This window comes from Micropterus salmoides, unplaced genomic scaffold, assembly GCF_014851395.1.
Source record: "Micropterus salmoides isolate LMB-PRFRI ecotype aquatic unplaced genomic scaffold, ASM1485139v1 Ms_hic_scaffold_21, whole genome shotgun sequence".
NCBI lineage: Eukaryota > Metazoa > Chordata > Actinopteri > Centrarchiformes > Centrarchidae > Micropterus > Micropterus salmoides.
In genome coordinates, this window is record NW_024041262.1 from 20,851,685 (window position 1) to 20,872,243 (window position 20,559).

The 20,559-nt window shown below is 39.8% G+C and overlaps 1 protein-coding gene and 1 non-coding gene across 2 annotated transcripts in view; one reads left to right on the forward strand and one right to left on the reverse strand.

The window, feature by feature from the left end:
• LOC119916076 (heparan sulfate glucosamine 3-O-sulfotransferase 3A1-like) overlaps window positions 1-20,000 on the forward strand; it is a 32,119-nt gene extending 12,119 nt beyond the window's left edge. The window contains exon 2 of the mRNA XM_038735948.1: window positions 17,560-20,000. Coding sequence (XP_038591876.1) covers window positions 17,560-18,181 — 622 coding nt within the window. The 3' untranslated portion in view covers window positions 18,182-20,000. The remainder of the gene's footprint in view (window positions 1-17,559) is intronic.
• LOC119916650 lies at window positions 19,363-19,428 on the reverse strand. The gene has a single exon (XR_005447139.1). It is a non-coding gene; the product is annotated as a small nucleolar RNA SNORD78 (small nucleolar RNA).
• Window positions 20,001-20,559: the final 559 nt, after the last annotated feature.

The following is a 20,559-nucleotide window of genomic DNA, read 5'->3' on the forward strand; positions in this document are numbered from 1 at the left end:
AAAAAGTAACCTATCTACTGAACACACGCCGACCATGAACTGCAATGTCCCTGGTTTGAGTCCAGTCAGAGGCATTTGTTGCATCTCTCTCTTTCCCAAATAACCTGAAATCTGTCTTCCATCTGTAATAAAGTCATAAAATGCCTAAAAGACTGCTTTAGAAAATTAGGAGTAGGATGTTAGTAAAAGCTAAAGAGTTATGTGGAAGACAGATGAATTGACACTTTAATTAATTACCATAATAACCCTTTTACTGAAAGATCTGCATGCATCGTATCCTACTGTTTAGTAAAATAGTATTCTCCACAAAAAATATCTTCAGAAGTTGATTTAGCTGCTTGATGTGTTGTATTAATAAGCAACATCTTGCTCTTCAGTAAAATAACGTCTTGGTCAGTAATGGTAGTATGCTATTAGTTGTTGTATCCACAATCGCACTGAAAATTAAACAAGAAGCAGCAACAAATCAGCTGGGTCAACCCATGAAAACATGCAGGCCAGCACCTCAACAGGTCATGAGTCTAATAATGCAAGGGCTGACTAAAATTAGTATTACCTTTCATCAAAAGACTGCGAAAACTAAATCAAAATCAGGTGCCAAAATGAACAATGTGTCATTACCAAATATGTTATGCCCTTTGTCTTTAGCTCTGAAGAGGAAGTAATGTTTTTGCTGTCCTCCCATGATTTCCCAGGGCTCTACAAACAGAGCAGTGATCATGATTGCTTGTCACTGGGATTTATGGACCCTCAAATCTCTGAACAAAATCACTTCCTGTTTTTCCTGTGTTTACCGGACACACAGGCGGGCGGCCGCACATTTGATAAAAAGTGATTTATTTTCATTTGCTTATCTGCTTAATTGATGTCCCCCAGGCCTCCCTGCCAGCCATAATTTCATTATACAAACAATTTAGAGAAGTTTGATTAACACAAATGAGAGTTCAAGGCCCCCACCGGTTGACATGTTGCTCGTACACGTGGAGTCATGCTTTTCTTCACATTGACTCTCTGTCTGGCTCAGTCCTTGTACCAGAGTCATTAATAACCACTCCCTATCACAATAGACAGTAGCAAGAAAAGGTTTTAATTATTACTCTATTAATCAAAATGAAATGTTGTTGTGCCATTTTACTTTGATTACAAGACTGCATCTTGTTAGAATTACACATTCAAAATGTAGCAGATTTGTTTTAATCATCATGTAATTTAACATGCGTTTCACACCTTACTGAGCTTTAGCTCACTGGAAGGATCCAATATGTGGCTGATTTAAAATCTCTGCCTTCAACCGCATTCTCATTATGGCCATTGAGATGCAACTGTATTGATTTTGTTGTTTAGGAGTCACCACAAGCATTGATTTATGGCCCTTCTGAGACAACTGTGTGTAATTAGACTCATATTGTCAAGGTTTCACCCCACTATCACCTCAGCTGTAGTGCTCCTCATTGATGATTCTGTGCTTTGTCCGCTCGACCAAATGTTATGTGAGTGCTAATGGAGAGGCTTTAACACACACACACACACACACATGCACTGGAATGCACATATACATGCATGCACAGACTCACGCATGCATGCACAGACTCAGTGGCTGTCGTGGGCAGGTCTGGTTCTGACATACCATTTATTACATCATATTATTTTCCACTCAGCCCAGCAACAGCAGCATTCACCGCCCTGTTTTTGGTCTCATGTTTCTTCTCTCTTTCTTGTATCCAACTGGCTTTTAAACACGGTCAGCAAGGCGTAAATCCAGCATGAGGGATTCCCCCCCACCCACAAAGCTTTTACTTCTGGCAATCGAGTGCCAGTGCGCGTTTCTAGCTCTCCCTGATGAACTCTTGGATGCACATTATAGCAAAAATGGCCCTTTAGAAGAGCTCTTTTGAGTCTCACGCACATGACACTCACAGACAGACACTCAAGAAGACATCACAAACATGTGTTTGAAGTCAACATATACACACTTTCGCAGACAAACACACACGTCTGTATATGTAAGTGATATATTTGTTACATACACATATACAGGTACTCGTAAGTACTCTCATAAAGTACTGTGTTAAACCCATGCTAGTTGTATGCAGCACAGTTTACTTCACCACCATTTATTCTATAGGTTTACTGTTGTATTACAGGCCTGTAATGTGAATGCAAATGTGATTGAAATTGGTTCATAATGGCCTCCATTCAACTGTCATGAATATGAATGCACTAATATGCATTTCGTTGTGGTTTGCTTCTTTTCTTCGGACGTGTGTTCTCTGGAGTGATCGTGCACACCAAGCCCTGCCTCATCACTCTATTTATTTATTTTCTAATTGGGATTTGGACGGACCGTATTTATTCAAACGACAGCCTCACTATGTATGTAAGGCACATCCGTCATTCAAGCCTGGCAGAGTTTGACTCAATAACAGCGCAAATATCCAGCCATTATCTCTCTGCGGAGTACTCCTTCAATGTTAATGTGTTTTTAGGACGATTACATCAACGTGAAATATTGAAAAATATCCCTCTGATTGATAACTTGAATCATCAAGCCTGTGTCGCCTCCCCCCTGAACACCTCATTTACCATCTTTGTGGCAATGTGCTAGGGAACTGCCTTCCACGCAATCACCTGCTCACATGAGATTGGGTTATGGTGCTGGCTTAGTAATCAGATGGGCTTTGGCGAGAATTAGAACATTCGTTATTGGACTGATACTGGCAAACAGCTGCATGGGCTATGCCTCTGTAATGCCGTACATAAATACTCCACAGACCTGCTCGTAAAATTGTATGTGTGCTACATCCCTCATGGAGATAACTGTTAATCTATAGCTGTTCAAGTGTAAGAGCCTTTCAGTCAGTCTTCTAGCTCAGATCCTAGGCTTAACCACACTGGAGGTAAAGTATTAAATTGAAGCATCAGTTCTTTAAAATAACCAATTCATCTGGCAGTAGGCAAAATATCTGGCTTAAAACAGTGGTGTGACTGTTTGTCATATATATATATATATATATATATATATATATATATATATATATATATATATATATATATATATAGCCACTAGATATGGCTAGTGTATACAAAATCATATAAAATAATGACACTGGTGTTGAAAGAACTGTATTCTGTGCTTGAGACCAAAGTCTTTTTTGTGAAACACATCATAACATCAAAATAAAGAGGTTTGGGGCAGGAGTTCACTAGTGGAAAGCCAGTGAGGGATCACAACCTTGTTTGTACACCAGCGCTTCTTATTGGTCTCCTGCACAGAGGGCAAGTGAGAACGTGACGACTCAAAAAATTACAAGGACAAGGATCGCAGTATAATGAAATTGTCCTTACCAAGAAATCACCAAAAAGACAATACTTATATGGTATGGTAAATATGGTATAATATGGTGAATGAACTAAATCTTTTGTTTCAAATTATTTAAAAAAGACACGTCATTTGCATGGTGGTTTGTGTCCGTTTAGTCTCTGTGCTCAATCTCACTTTGGGGTTTCAGCAGAGCGCCTTTTTTAGCAGGGAGAAAAAAGAAACTTCCACTACACTATGCGCATTGTCCTAACCCCGACAATGAGGTTCTGCCCTGTAATTACATTCTATTTCTAAAACCATCCGTCTTTGCTCACAGAGAGCTGACAGGCTAAAACATTAGCACGTTGTCAGCAGCTCCTCAGACGCCGCAGCTCTCCGTTACACTTCATATTATCTTGCACCCTCAATCCAGCTTCCCAGATGGGGTTACCTCTCCGCTGTCTGGGGAGGAAAAGGAGGTGTTTTCCTGTTGCGCTGGCCAGATTAGCTCAGCTGTGATGGGGCCTCCTTGTTTCTCACTGGGGGTCTGTTGAATTCTGGGTCACAGCCCAGCCCCAGGCAACTGCTGGCTCCGCTTTAGCCATTCTGTGTCGTTTTAGCCCCTGTGACATTCTGCAGTGGGTCATTTTTCACCTTTTCTTTTAGGGACAACCTGTTCTCCATCCCACCCCACCTCACTGGCACTGCTTCTAATCACTTTGAGCTTGTGCAACTGGTGCTGATAGCATGGCGATCTCACACACCCCAACATCACCTGTTCGTTATGCATGGCACTGCTGCCGAAACGAGCTGCGTGGAGTTCCATTTTCCCTGGGCTATTTATTTAATGGATAATGCAAGCGACGCAAAATGGAAATCACGCATTCGACCATGTCTTTAACCCTGGCTCCTCCCTGCCTGCTTTTCTGAACTGCATTCATTCCTACCCCCGGTGAGCATAAATCATTTTGGTAAGTTGTTATTACCAAGTTCATTATTTATTTTCCAGGATGTTTAAAAATCAAATATTTAAAGCTCCTAGATGTGAGTAAAGGAACATAATCTTCATCTGCCTCAGTCTGTGTCTCTCTGGTGCTACAATCTAGGAAGAAGAAGAAAAAAAAACAGATTGAGCAAGACTGTTTGTAATGAGTTTATGTCAAAAGAAGAGATAAAAGGGAGCATTCATACATGCTAATCTCTGCCCCTATCTGCTTCTTCTGTGGTGGCAGGATGGTGCAGAGGGTGCGAGCTCGCTAGTGTGCTCTGCTGTGGCTTGGCACTAAAATGAGGAAAGCGATGTGATGGTGCCAGGTGCTTTGTATTCTGAGCCTGGGAGTAGGAGGTTGGAGGGAGGAGGGAGGAGGGAGAAAATGAAATAGGAAAAGGCAGTAGACAGAGAGGAAGAGAGCATGGAGACAGTGTAATCACTTCTACACTCCCCGATACTGCTGTCCTCCTGACGCTTGACTCTTATCCCTAGTCTTCTCTGCACTCCCCTCTCCCAGTATCTCACTCTGTCTATCTGCGTTTTCTTACTTTCCTTTTTTTACAGTCAAAGCAGAAATTTGAGTTCTCGGGTTTTGTATGCACCCAATATTCACAGCACTGTTTTGCTATCATGTTAACATTTTGTTCAGCCAGGTAAGCTTAGACTCCTGTTTTCATGTGCTCCTAAAAGTGGTTAAAGTTAACTGTCAAATATTTGGCTTTCATTATGTTAGAGCTATTGAATTTCATATGGAAATGATGTTTTACTGCCTCTTGCCCTTTGCTGCCTATAGGTCCTGAGACAAAGTACTGTAAGAAAGTGAAAACTGTAATGATGGCAGCTGAAACTGACACCGGCTCTCTGCTGTGAGGTAGTCCACAATGTCTAAGAGCAAAATACAATAATGTTCACAATGAGAAGATTGCCAGCCTGTCTACTCCAGCTCCGTTGGCTAGGATACTACCTGACTAATTTTGGCTTCTCTATATGCTTACATTTGAACAGGACAATGACTCCTTTTTAGAAGTTGTTCTATTTTAGAAAATCCCAGGCGGTTTACAGTCTGAGCTCACAGAAGTATGCCAGGAGACTCAGACTAAGGCTTTCAACCTGTCAAGTTCTTACTTTAATTGTGTGTGTGGTACAGCACATTGTGATTTTGAGTGCAGTTATACAACTGTATTATTATCAGAACATTGATATGCTTACCTGTGCTGCGGATGTGAGATGGAAATATTTTTAAAGAAGATTAAAGCAGACATTCAGATGATTTAGGTTTTGAGGATGCATATGACATGTCCACAAGCTCTTCATCATGTGCATTGTGTGGTTAAAGTGATGTGATAAACACAATATAAATGTATAATGTAGCAGCAATCACACACACACACACACACACACACACACACACACAGCCCTCCCTAATTCGTTCCTTACTTAAGCCCTTCCTTCACTCTCTTGGATTGTATCCCCAAATATCATTTTTTTTGTGTGTTTTCTAGGGGTTAACGTCTGTCTTCACCTGTGTTCTCGTCGACAGATTCCTTATAAAGACAAAAAAATAACAATAATTTGATTTTAGTGAAAAGGATTGTGTAGGTTTATGTGCTGTAGACCTCCACTGTTGTTTAAACCCTATTAAAAACACATCTATGCGTCACACCATTACACTGTGTGACATGTACCTTCACTGCGATGAACACACTTTATCTGGAATCAATCTCACATACATCATCCTGCTACCATAAACATTCATTTATGTGCAGAATGGCTATTAATTTACGTCTAAAATCCACTATTTCCTCCTATTTAAATAACCTTTGCAAAAAAAACAGCTGTTTTAGGAAGTGACTGAGCTTTTTGACTGACTGTATTTGTGACTGACTGACATGACTTTCAAATATTTACATCCTCATAAGGAACCAATGGGCTTGGGGCGGAGTACCACAGATAGGATGGGGAGGTCAGAAATTATTGAGACCAACATGTTGTTGGTTTTGGTCTTTCCATGGGAATAGAACATTTGCAGCCTTATCTTTACTTTAAATGGTACAAAACAGGGCACATGTCCCTTTAGGTGACCATGACACTAATTCACTCATTTTTACAGGAGCTCCCTGCTGAATACTAGTTGACTGTTTCGGTGAAACACAAGCCATAGCAAGTCCTATTACTATACTTCTTACAGCATAATGCAGAACAGCTGCAGGCATAAACTGAACTGAAACTGCTCAGGATTAAAAGTGGCCTCAGAACTGTTGATTATTCATTTGAGTTTGAAATAAGCTGTAATTTATCATTGACCTGCTGTTTCAATGTTTTTATTGCAGGATAGATTACAGGTTTTAGCTTTAGATGATAACAGACATGCATGTTGCTGCGTGAAATCCTGTTTTGTATCAGTGCACTAGATGCATTTACTAGCTGCGATATAACACACTACTGCATAGAGAGAACAGTAGCATTTCAGAACATTCCCAAGAGTTTAATGACCAAATGCTTTTTGTGTATATGAGACATTTTCTTGAATCTGCTCACGTGTGCTTGCACTGATAACTGTAATTAAACTATCATCTATGATTTTACAAGACTGTGTTTAATAAGCCGCCTATCGTAATACATATTAGATCACAGTAGAATAGCTGAGGAATATGGCAGTGTAGACAGCTTTCTCGTCCTCAGGAATAACAGAGCAGACAACAAGGGTACCTCTAAAAAACACCAACATATCCTTCGGGAGCTTCTCTTGGTTTGACAATCCCTTAAGGAGAAAAATGAAAGTACCCCAATTTATACAATAGGTATATTGGGGAGTTTTCACTCCTTTAATCAGTCAAATGGTTTAAGTATTTGTTGGTGAAATCAGCATCACCACACTGAGCTGAGAAGAAATGTTGAGGAATGCTTGTGCCGGTGTCTCTCATGCAACAAAAAGAGAAAATGGGGAGGGGATTGTCTTTTTGCCAGCCCATCATTTTGTGTCTGTAGAAGGGTCTGAAACTGGGCTTAAGTTATTAGTCTTTAGCCGTTATATATATATATTTTTTAAATCACAAGCGTTTGTCTTTTTCTGAGCTCTAGTATTTGAATTGCTTCTTCTCTCAACAGGAGCAGCAGCAGCGGTAGTAGAGGAGCAAGGGCGGGATCTGTGCCAGCAGAAATGTGGCACATAACATCTCTTTATAGTTACTGTCTATGTGGCATATTCACCACACTGAAATGTTTATATTGAATGTTTCAGCAGCTTGAAAATCACCATGGTAATGGTCCCAAAGACAAAAGATCTAGCCTTTTGTCATGGGTAATTATCACAGAGCAGTCCCCTCAAAGCCTTCCATTTGGCTCTGAACTAATTCACATTTAATTTTGCACTCATGCATTTGACACAGAGCTTTTTATTTTTTGTATTTAAATCAGGCTTAAATGTAAAATGTAAGTACCCAATGAAATGGTTTCCGTTTGAGGCAAGTGGTTCTCTGAGACTATTTTCTTCCTCAGATTATTTCAGTACTAGAAACTATAGAGAAAGGATAAGGAGGGCTATAGAAAGAATGCTTGAAATGTCCTAATGAAGCCACCGTCAGTATACAAGTGACCATTATAGAAACACAGTACCTTGAAAATGAGCTTTGGTATGAAACCCAGGTTTAAGTGTCTTATCTCCCACAAGCTGCTGAGACCCTAAAAACTGACTTGGCAAAAAGAAAAATAGCATTAAGCTGTTACCAAAGCCGGTCACACTGAAGTGTCATCTCCACATGCTCTGTCTCAAAGTCCATGAACAAATGGGTCAGAGAAAAAGTAATGTTAAGTGCCGTGTCTGTGAATCTACTCAAAGATCCATACACCCTATGTGATGACATTGGATACAATACAGAACTAGAGTTTGGTTATATTTAGTGGTTAGGCCTTAAAGTAATTTGGTTTAATGGAACATGAATCACAAAATGCTAAATATAGCCCCATCTCTGCTGGCTTGCTTTCAGTTTGTGTGGGTTTTTCAGACTCTCCAGGCCATAATCAGAATCTCATCTCAGCTAATTCTGACACAGGCTTTTACTTGGCTTACTCTCACCACATTTTACACCTGCCATTGAAATGCAACTGGAGTGGCAATGTAATTGCACCTTTCCACATGAAAATCCAGGTATAAATGGAATTGTGGACAGATTAAAAACTAAATTCTGCAAACCATGCAGGGGAGTGTAAAATACTTTTTTTTCCATGTCACATGTATTGTCATATCATTTACCCAAATCACTGTTTTGTCAACAATGTCAGACACGTAGCACTCAGGCTATAGGGGAAAACACATACAAACAAGTATTGTCTGCTATTCATGGAAATTAGATTTGGCAGGTGTTTTGTACGTAACGTAAGTTGTTTTTTTATTAATAGGGCTGTCAGTGTCTGTTGGTTGGTTGGTTGGTTGGTTGATCAGTTGGTCCATCACTTATCAACTGATCTGGAAAATATCTGGTGAGTGACTTAAATATCAACAACCATTGAATGACTTACGATAAAATTTGATGGTCCCCAGAGGATGAAGCCCACTGACTTTGGTGATCCCCTGATGTTTTTTCTAGCAACAGCATGAGATTGACATTTATCGTTTTGTGTGAATGTCTCAACAACTACCTGATAGATTGCCATGACTTTTTTTTCAAAGGAAACTGAAACTGAATTTCAGGTATTATCTTACTTTTCACCACTGCCGTTATCACGCCAAAACTTTAATTTGTTCAATACTTTGGTTTATGGACAAATAAAGTTTTGTAGCCTACTAATTAACAAATATTGGCATGCCAACATGCTAAACTAAGATGGTGAACATTGTAACTGTTGAACATCAGTAAATGAGTAAATGCATAAACATCAGCATGTTAGCATTGTAATTGTGAGCATGTTAGCTTGCTGACATTAGCATTTAGCTTAAAGAAGTGCTGTGCTAAATAAAGCCTCCGTGAGTTGCTGGCATGTCTGCAGTCTTCTTAATTTGTAAAATTTAAATTTGCTTAGTCATTAGAAGTTGTCCCATGGACATAGTAAGCATTAGTCAAGCCTGAAATAACACTTGTGACTCTACTTGTGACTTCCTCTGAGAGACTGACCTCACTTGGACTGATTACAAAAGGCTTAAAATATCTATAACTTTTAGGGTCTTATTATTGTAGAGTTGGCTATAATTTTTTATAGATTATGATAACATTGTTCTGATTAAAGTTCTTTCTAAAATCAGGGAACACTTGACATCGCTATAGCGAAGTCAGACAGCGCAAGAAACAAGCGGATGATCAGACGGGTTGTTAACAAGTCAGAGATCTAAACCACTTTTTGTCAATTTGTTTGGCTAACTTGGGGGTTTGTTTAAGATTTGTATGATCATCTTAAAAAACTACTTTGGGATAGAATAATATAATCATAATAAATACCAGTTGTAAACGAGCGGAAACCTCTGAGTCTGAAAAGTGAAGCAATGCAGAAGGGGGTGACTACACTGGTAGCAAGAAGAAGTCTGAATTGTATAGAAATCTGTAAGAAAATGGCTCACTTCTCACTTGATTATTACTACAGTAAAGACTTTCCAAATAAGTTTATGGTCTCAATTGCTAGTTTCAAGTCTTCTTCAACACAGCATGGTGTTAATTTTCTAATTCTTCTCCCATTTATAATAAAATAGACGATAAAGAAAGTTATGCTTTAGGGCATGGCTACCTTGTGATTAACAAGTTCCTACTACATCGACCTGTCAGGCACAACAATGTGTATCCCTCCCCAGCTCCACCCTTTTGTGGTAATTTCTGGCTCCAAAAAAACAAGAAGGCTTCGAAACGGTAGTCCATAAACCAACTGGTGACGTCACGATGGCTACGTCCACTAACCCTAACCCTAACCCTTTTATACAGTCTATGGTTGTATTTCTTTCTTCTTTCTATTTTTGATCTCTCTCTCTGTCTATCTTTCTCTGTCCTGATCACTCTCAGCTATCTCACCCACTCCGCTCCACAACTCATCCCCCTGTCCTCTCTGTTGATATGCAGTCTGGATCTGGAAGTAAGCAGGCTATGCTAGTTGATGTGTAAAAGTCTTCAGATGGTGGGAATGCATCCTGCAGCCTCTTTGTCTTCCACTACAGTTAGAGAGGGTGAATAATTCACAAGCTAGTTGCCATAAAGATAAAGCTTATTTTTCCCCCTTACGCAATAAACTGAGGACTTACACTCAGCACCAAGGAAAAAAGAAGGATTCTTTTAAAAACACTGCTGATAAATTTATAAGAACATACCGCAAAGCTAACTCTATAAATTTTTTAGTAAATCGCATAGCTGTTGTTGTATGGAAAGAAGTTCAGTGGAAAAACTCAATGCTCAGTAGTAAGGCGAGTGTCCAGCGGAGAGATTTATTTATACAAGACTTTGTGAAGAAATATGTTTTTACTACAGTGTATGATACAATATTATTCTTGTACTCCATTTATAATCACGTTCAACAAATCGCATAAGTCTGATTATTGTTTCTTTCCAGACATTATTTATGAGGTCTCTTATAGAGTATATATTTTTTTTAAATCCAAGTTTTTCCAGACATTTCAGCTGAGAAAAATTGCAATGGCAACAGGCCAGCACTATTTTTCAAACCTTGTCTTTAAGGCTAGAAAGTGTGTTTGAATGCTTTCACCAGCTAATAGTCAATGGGACTGAATCTTAAGACAAATGAGAATAGACAACACAACTTTGTGGGGCTTTGTACCATTTACAGTGTTGCTTTTCCCCAGTCTATTCTTGTGTTGTTGATTAACTTTCCTTTATTGTTTCCTTCCATCTTGGCTCGACATCACTGGGATGTTTTTAACAAAGTTGTTTTATTAATGACGCTGAGGTTTTTTCAGTTTCAGTTTTTTCTTTTCTTTTCTTCTCCCAAGCAGAACCACCATAACCTTTTTAAATCAATTCACATCCGTTTCATTTTATTTGAAACACACCTAATAATCAATCTGACACTGAACTTAAAAGCTGACATTTTTTATCCACATTGACATTGTTATCTTGTGTCCCCGGTGTCGTGCAGGGTTTCTTTCCTTTCCTACCTAATCTTTTTCAAAACCATGTCATTTCCCAAAGGAAAACAGTACCCTGTCTTCCCATGTTGTTTACCAAGAATAGACGACTCTCTTATCTTTGTAATTGTATGTCTCTCAAAATTGCTTCCTACCCCCTACAGTTCCCAAGTACCACTCTGATTTCATTCTTTAATTCCAAGAGCCCACCTTGGATAATTTCTATTTAACTCAAAGTGCTTCTGCTTTATTAATAAAATAACTACTCTGTATTCTTCACAAAGCAGGACTCCAGCTTGTTTTTTAACCAATGTCGTCATCTTCATCGTTTCAAATGATTTTGATCATGAGAGTGGCATTTGCCTCACTCTACTTATAAGTACAGAGGCCGTACAATGGTAGTAAAGGAGGAATTCGGGTGACATATTATAAATAGGTAGAAAGTCTGCAAAAGGATGCAGGATGGGGTGGTCAGACGGGTTAAACCCCGAACTTACACTCAGGAGAACGGCATTTGAGTCCCATGTGAGACCAAGTAAATGTTGTGTTATTTTGAGTTTAACTTTAGCAGCATTACTGACTTTGTCACATGACTTACGTAATTTACTTACTTTTACCCAAACCCAGACATTTTCCTAAACCTAACCAAGTAGTATTTGTTGGAAAAACCTAACTAAACTGCGACCAACATCATCGGCATGGGCGCCAATTTAGGAAACGCTCAACATATGTTGTTGTTTGGGTTTGAAGGACTTGTTGAAAATGTATGTAGTTTTAAGTAAAGTGACGTCTGAATCAATGAGTATGGTGAAAAATAATGACCTTCAAAACAGGTCTCCACTTATGTACCAAACCAGAAGGAGCTGAGAGCATGCATGCTTCCATGACAATCCAAGGCAACAACAGGTGACCTTAATGAACTAATGAACTAATGAGTGAAAATCGCAAGATGTAGCATTTGGTAGGAAGGAAATCCTGCACACTACCTCTGATCATTTCATTTTTAAATGGCCTACGTGTTATTGAAGCTGAGTGATTCAGATGACAGTAATCCTGTGTAGCCATGTTGCAGGAGTCCACGAGGGGGGAGGATTTAGAGTTGTAAAGTGCAGGTGTGCAGGCAAAGGTGACAGTGCATGAGGATCCGGTGGAGGACAAAAATGTCAGATGGGCTGATCTTGGAGGACTGAGACTGTCAGGGTCATAAAACTAATGATTATCCTGACTAGGACTGTGGGAAGTTCACACCTATAATCCCTGAATTATAAAAAGTTGTTCCTCTCACTGCCCTCACCTAAAAAGCTTTATTAAAACAAAGGGAGGTGAATTAGAGTTTATAGCAAACATTTCATTTTGTCATTCATTAGTGTTTCCATGGGAATCTCAGAGTAGTCTGCAGAGGCTGTTACACACCCCACCGTGTTTCTTCTTGTATGCCTGTATGTTGTTGATTTCAGCCCGCAGGGCAGGTTACGGGCTGTGTTGTTGCACAAGGTTGGCAGAGCAGTAAAACTCAGAGCTCAGAGGAGTGGGCTTTCCCCTCACCGCACAGCAACCATTACTCTACATCACCCCCCACCCCACCCCCACCTCACTTCCTCCTCCTCTTTCTGTCTGACCTTCACTAGCATCAACTGATCTGGAAAATATCTGGTGAGTCCAAGCCACTGGCCTCTGCTTTGCCTGAAAACACGAGAAATATTGAGCCAATTACAAGATTATTATCTGGTGGTAGTGACAGGGGACACTGTGGGAGTGTAGTTATGCCTGCCAGGGCTCCCTGCAGGAAGAGGAAAAATGAATCAAAGGCTGGTGGGGGAGAAGTGGACAACACTCATGCCCACTTGCCTCTATGTCTTTACAACTCCCGTCAATTGACAGACGTTGGCCGAGATCCAAGCTCCTTTCTAAAAGGTCTACAATAACGCCAGGAAATGGCCCAATCAGAGCTGATCACTTGTTAGTTTTTATACTCCTCCCTAATTCATATGTCATGTTGTCATATTATGAATGCACCCGATGTACAATAAATAAGACCTTATGGCGCAGTCAGAATTTTTTGGGGCATTTATATAACAGGCAGACATGACTCACAGCCTGTATATGAGGGCAGAGTTGAGTTGGTTTGCGAATATAATTCATTCAGTAGGGAAACGAAAGCAGTGATGCGTCAGGACCTTTATTCCAAAGTGGTTACTTTATAGACGAGCTTACAAAGGACACATTGAGTGATGTACTGCACATTACTGTGTACATTGGATTTGGTTTTTTAATAGGGAATAGAGATGCCTGAATGAGTCCTGGAATCCTTTTCTAGCTAGTTAGTTCCATATGAGAGGAATGACGTACAATTACAACAAGGGTTATGTTCTGTCATGTACACAAGCTGTTTGTTATGTTCTAAACATCCTAAATATTTTTTCTTGTTTCTTTCCAGTACTTAAATACATGCCAAAGCAGTGAATTTGATTTAAAGGGAGGCCAGGGTTCATGTGCCGTGTTTCTTATTTCGGTTTTGGTCTGTGTCTTGTTTCATGAGTGAATCCCGCTGCCTGTGTTTTACATGCATCAGTGTGCTTAGGGAGTAATATTTTAGCAGCGCAATGAAGACATCAAAGCGGAATCTGGAACTGCAGTAAATATCAAGCACTTGGACGGTTTGTCATATGTTACATCACCTACCCTGCCAATAAAGTTTCATTAGAAAGCGCTGCATGTTTCTGCTGTAGAATGGAAAGAAATACCCCAGTGTGGTTCACTTACTGTAAAACCAAGTGTTCCTTACTCCTTTGCCCAACTAAAACTTGAAAGCTGAGAAGTGAAGTTCTTTACTTCTTCTTTATAACATCAGTGTGGAGTAGTTACTTAATTGATTAGTTGAGAGAAAGTTACTGGTTACGACTCCTCAAATTTGAAGTTTTACTTTAGTAGTCTTCACAGGTACCAAACATTGGAACCAATTCAGAATACCTACCCAAGTGCAACATGCATATTAAAATTTTTGAATAATGAGACCTGATCCGAAAGAGACCAGACCAGATTCCACTAGATCCAAGGATGGTTACATCTAAACCAAAATGTGTTGAACCCAAAAATACCCAAAAAGAGAGAGAACACCAAATGTGGTCAAACAAACCCTTGACTCAAGACAATAAAATGGGACATTACCAGTTAGACTGGCTTGGGTCCCAGGTCAGGTTTCAGTTACAAGGTACATGTTGAAAGCTTACTAGTGACCTCGAAGTTGCTTATTTTCTCATTTTCAAATCTTCAAAAAGGTAATATCTTTTGGACTGTTGGTCAGACAAAATGAAGAACTTGGGCTCTGGGAACCTCTGATTTCTGACAAAGTTTTGACATACCTCATATTAAAGTGTGCCGCTTTTACACATCAATGTCTGTTTACAGGTCTTGGGGAGTACTACTGCATATGTGAAAAAAAGTTGTATAAATCCTTTTGTGGCTTCAGAGGGAGCTGCGCAAAGTCTAATACATTGTCTCAAGTGGCGTAACTTGAGGCGATGTGAGCTGGGGCTGAAAGAGCTGAAAAGTTTAAAAAATGAAAACAATCTGGGTATGTGGAGCAAACTCTTCATCTCTGCTTGAGGGTGGAAGCTACTTTATTTTTTTCAAAAGTCCAACGAGTGCAATGCTAAATTTCTGGAGTACTCATTTAAACAACTAATCGAGAATAAAAAATAATCACTTATCAATTATTATTTGCAGGCCCAGTATGTATGTAGAAATTTCAATTGCCTAAGACGCAGAACAAAAAGGTGTTTAATCAGCATCTGTTTCATACAGATGAACCCAAAATCATTCTGCCAATAACTATATAATGTACAGCAACCAGAATACAGTGTACTTTATGAGAACCATACTTGGGACTTCCAAACATGTCTTGATGTTGCACACCATACCACATAGCCTACCTCACTGACCCTGAAAATCCCCCCAGAGTGCCCTCGCATCAACATGCCACCACTGTGAGTGCATCGACCACAGCACAAGCTCAACGTGCACCATCAAATATGGATGCTTCCTTTAGTACAGGCTCATTTCTTTTTCATAAAACAATAATGTTCTCTTTTGCATCATAAAGTTGTGGTACTACTGCACGGGTGGGTTTCAGAAGTCTGGTGGTTCCCAAATCAGCATGTAGCCAATATAGGTAAGAAGACTACCTGCATGCCAGCGCCTGAGAGCCCCCATTTAAAAATACTTAGTCTCTGTGTTCTTTATTATTGACTTGTCAGCTTAGTAGCCATTGCAGTCCCAGATGGCCTTGGGTTTGTTTAAAGCACCATTATGCTGCCTCACTCTGGACTCTTGGGGCGATGGGGCAGAGCTAATGTGAGAGGAAAGGAACCTTGTCCATGTTCCTCTTTACGCAGCTGTAGGAGAGGTCACAGACACTGAGAGGACTCTGGAGGTCAGATGATGGTCAATGTTAAAGACGGATGTCGAGACATCAGTGCGCCAGTGTTGCTCTTGCTCTTATTGACCACTTCCTGCATGTCTCCCTTGTGCTGAATTTGTGATCTGTTCCTCACAGAGAACATCCACTTAGAATTGTCAGCCACATACCATGGGTGTGTTTTGACATTGGCCTGAAGTTATTGACTTATGGCTTTTAGATCCGTTTCACTTCATACGCTGAGCTCATCCGGCAGCTGTTTAGCAGCCATAAGGTAAACTGGAAAAGACTTGACGTGCTTTCGCCTAAGTAACCCGACTCTTCAGCAGTTTTGGGATTCTGCCTCTGACATGGTTTCAGTTTTGTTGTCTTAACTTTAATCCCAAATATTTTAAGCGATCATGGACTGATTACAAACTATTTATTTTGGTTTTTAATTGGGAGGACTTGTTGGTGAAACCAGCCATCACATTCATCATGACAGCTTGTGTCTTTTATGGAGAATCAAGTGCTCTGTTTGTGTAGAGCTTGTCCTTAGCAAAGACCTCAGTGCCCTCTGTCTCATTTCATTCTGTGTATGTTAAACTGAGCATGATTGTTTACCAGCCTCTTTCTGTAAGGCAGAAAAACGGCACCCATCACATCTTAAAAGACACTGGGCGGTAGGAAAAGTCTCTACTTTAATCACACATGCTAGTGCTTGCCACTGCATGGTCCTATAAACAACAGAGTGAAGTGATGAGTACTCCTTAGTTTTTGGAAATATCAGAAAACCATCCTCCTTTAGGGTCTCAGTAGTTCTGTCATGGGCGGCAAACTGCGTCTACCCTGGGAGCAGCCTGGGCCACTTTGTCAGCGCCAGTCTTTGCTTTAAGCAGCACCAGCCAAGTAGATGAATAATTGACGCCTGCATTCTGTACTTTGGTGAATTTTAAAGCTGTATTCTGCAGAGGCCCTAAATGGCAGAGGGTGGGCGCCTTAATCATTCATGGGCTGCTTTTACCCGCTTTGCTTAAGGTCACTGTCCTGAAGGTAGATGGGCAGAAGGAAAGCGGAGAAAGAGGAGTGGGAGAAAAGGGGTGGCATGCCGAATGATTTAGCTTGTTTCCCTTCCCGTTCATCTCAGGTTGGGCTTGTGGATTTGTCATCAGTAGGATTTAATTTTATAGAGGTGAACACATTTAGAATAGCAATCTATGACTATAGTTACTCTTGTGTGTTCAGATTGCTCACGCAGAACTGTTTATTAAGTAACAATCAATTATGCTGAGAAGGTCTTTTGGTTCAAATATCAATATTTCATAACCAGCACTACCATAGAATGGGTATAAAGATGGACATTCTTCTTTTCTCACCATGTGAGAGCGAAGAATACCCTCTTTCAAATGGGCCCAAGGGAGTCTCCTTCTTGATTTCATAAGTCCTTAGGCTACATTAAGGAACACTTGCTGTACCATCTGCATGCTATCACCACAAGAATGTCTTTGCACTCCGAGCGTGGTGCTGTGCCAAAACTGCAAATCAACATTTGGTCACACCTCTTGGCAGCTAATTGAGCTTGGAGATAAAGACACCTGATAGAGATCAAATAAATAAACTGCTACAAACAGACTGTTCCCAGTATTATTCTTGATTGATTGGATTCAAAGTTTTTGATGACATAGCCTGAGTTCATCCAATGTTTATTGTAATAAGGGCAGTTGTACAAGTGCTACACTTTCTCTGTGTGATTCAGTCAGGAGTGCAGGTCAAACAAATATCTCACTTCCTTTTCCCTATTTTTCTCATCGCAGGGAGCTGATGCCCAAGACGCTGGAGGGTCAGATCACCATGGAGAAAACCCCCAGCTACTTTGTGACCAGAGAGGCTCCAGCCAGGATATCCGCCATGTCCCGGGACACCAAGCTGATTGTGGTAGTGAGGGACCCCGTCACTAGGGCTATCTCAGACTACACACAGACACTGTCTAAGAAGCCTGACATTCCCTCTTTTGAGAGCCTCACCTTCAAAAACAGGACTACGGGGCTCATCGACACCTCTTGGAGCGCCATCCAGATCGGCATCTATGCCAAGCACCTGGACAACTGGCTGCAGTATTTCCCCATGGACCAGATCCTCTTTGTGAGTGGCGAGCGTCTGATCAGCGACCCGGCTGGAGAGCTGGGCCGTGTGCAGGACTTCCTGGGGCTCAAGAGGATCATCACAGACAAACACTTTTACTTCAACCAGACCAAGGGTTTCCCTTGCCTCAAGAAGGCAGAGGGCAGCAGTAAGCCCCACTGCCTGGGCAAAACCAAAGGGCGGACCCATCCGAACATTGACCCTGAGGTGGTGCAGAGGCTACGGGACTTCTACAGGCCCTTCAACATGAAGTTCTACCAGATGACAGGGCGTTTTTTTGGCTGGGATGACTGAATGTGACACTGAGGAGTATTAGGACCACTGGAGGAAATATTTGATTTTGCGAATAAAGTTGTAATATTTCAAAAAAAAGTCATAATGTTACAAGAAATAAGTTTAATGTTACAAAAAAAGTTGAAGAAAAAATAATTTAAAAGTCGTACTGAAGTCGAACGATTTAAAAATTTTTTTTTTTATATTTTGTGAATAGCCTAATAAACAAAAATATTTATGGGGAGTCAGGCAATGCTAAAGCATCTAATCTAATATAGCTAATCAAATCACAACATTTTGATTATTATATTCTTGAAACCTAACCCACTTAAAATTTTGAACTTTATTCTCATAATTTTATGATCTTTTCCCATAAATTTACAACTTCATACTTGTCAAAATAGTGAGTTTTTTTTTAATAGAGTTTTCTTGTAACATTTAGACTTTATTCCGCTAAAATTACCTAATTTAATTGTGTTTGTTTTAAATATAATGTACATTTAAATGTTATGATTTCAAAGTTATAATTTTACAAGAATGCAGTTATTGGGTTATTTTTCAAATTATAAAAAACAATTTTTGCCAAAACATCTGACATTTTCTCAAAATATTATGACTTTATTGTCAGAATCTTATAGCATTCATATTACTCTGTCCGCAGCACTAACCCTAAGCAATATCTGGCTGTTACAGGACAGACAGAGGCCCAAACTCCCCTCAGTGGCACCAGGATATGCAATATTTCACTGTTACATTTTAATGATCATAGCTGCCTCTAATGCACAATCATGGAGTTATTTTCTTCTAAAACACGTTGAGTTGTTGAAGGATTTGAGTCATATCTGCCTGCACTATCTGAAGAAACTATTGGGGGTTTTTTTTTCAGTGGCTGTGACACAGAAATATAGTATGCAGTGCTTCTTCAAGAAGATGGGTAAAAACACATTGTGTCCAAGGGCTTTTGTTAAAAGCCATTACTGTGTGATTTAATGCCATATTTTAAACATACATAGCTGCTTTCAAATTGTACAATTTTTCTAGCAGAAAGAATATGAAAAGATAAAAATCTATGTATTTTTGAAATGTATTTATTCTAGAAGTACACAAGTATGTATTTTCAATAACTCCTCAACGATTATTTGCTCTCTTAATATCATTATGCTTCCCATGCCTTTAGAGTTTTGTTTGTTTTATACTGAACATATTTCAGTGAAACATGTTGTCCTCATTTTAATTTCAGGTCATCCATTTTCAATACGTCATTACTATACGTGGATGAGTGGGAACACTTGTCTCCACTTAGCTTTCAGTTCTAGAGCTGCAAGTTTGCTATTTCAAGGGTCGTCCACCTTCAGTTAATGAAGTTACAGGCAAAGATTGAACTCACTGTTTTTCAAGCAACAGTGACTCTGGTGGAAGGAAAAGACCTCCAAAGGGCCTTCCCAAACATTGACTCAGATTTCCTCAACATGCCTCCTTGTGAATTGAATACACTTGATGTCACTGGCCTTCCTTGCCTTGAGGCAGTGTGTGTGTGGAAGTCTTTTTAAACCCAGGGAGCACGAGAACAATGGGTGAGTTGTGTTCCTAATTTCTGTCTACTAGTATTGTGAGCCACTTTCTGAAAGCAGATGTGCCTCAAAAGACAAAAAATCAAGTTGTTGTTTTTTTGGTGTGAACATCAGAAATTGATCTAAAAGAATCATGTAGATTATGCGGGGATTACGTTACCAATCTAACTGTGCTGTTTTACTGTTGTGTTCTTAAAGTTGTTGGGATTTTTAAGGCACTCCTTGAATAAAAAATGTTATATGTAAATATTTTATTTACACTGGCCTTTAAATCATTTTTAATTTTTTCATGCCAATGATTCCCCCTCAAAAATATATGCATAGGGTGTAATTAAGCAGTTAAGGAGAGAACATTAAAGTCATTATAGTGCTGCATGCACATCTAACAAGCTCAGCTTCCTGAAGAATCATAAGAGCACTTCCTTTCCTATCACCACAAGCTATACCTTCACATATTGTCTCTGGTTATCTCCTTCCAGTCTCCAGGGCAGAGTATAAAAGGAGGTATTAAGGATTTAAAAAGATGCCTGCAATCTTGAAGCCTTAGTTTTGGTCTGCTGGCAGCTCCTTGGCAGCTTGAAGACTAAGGAAGACTGGAGCTAACAACGAACTCACAGCATGGTTTGATCAACAGGTTATGCACAGGATACAGACCCTTCGGTACATTTTGTACATTAGCAATTGCAATAAAGTTTTATTCAAACAATATGGAGGTTCTCAAAAAAGAGAAAAACGTCATTTTTGTGCACTTGTACTTTGAAAGCAAAGCACGAAGAAATAAAAGAATATGGACCTGCACACTCTACATTAAATGAAGCTTCACTACAC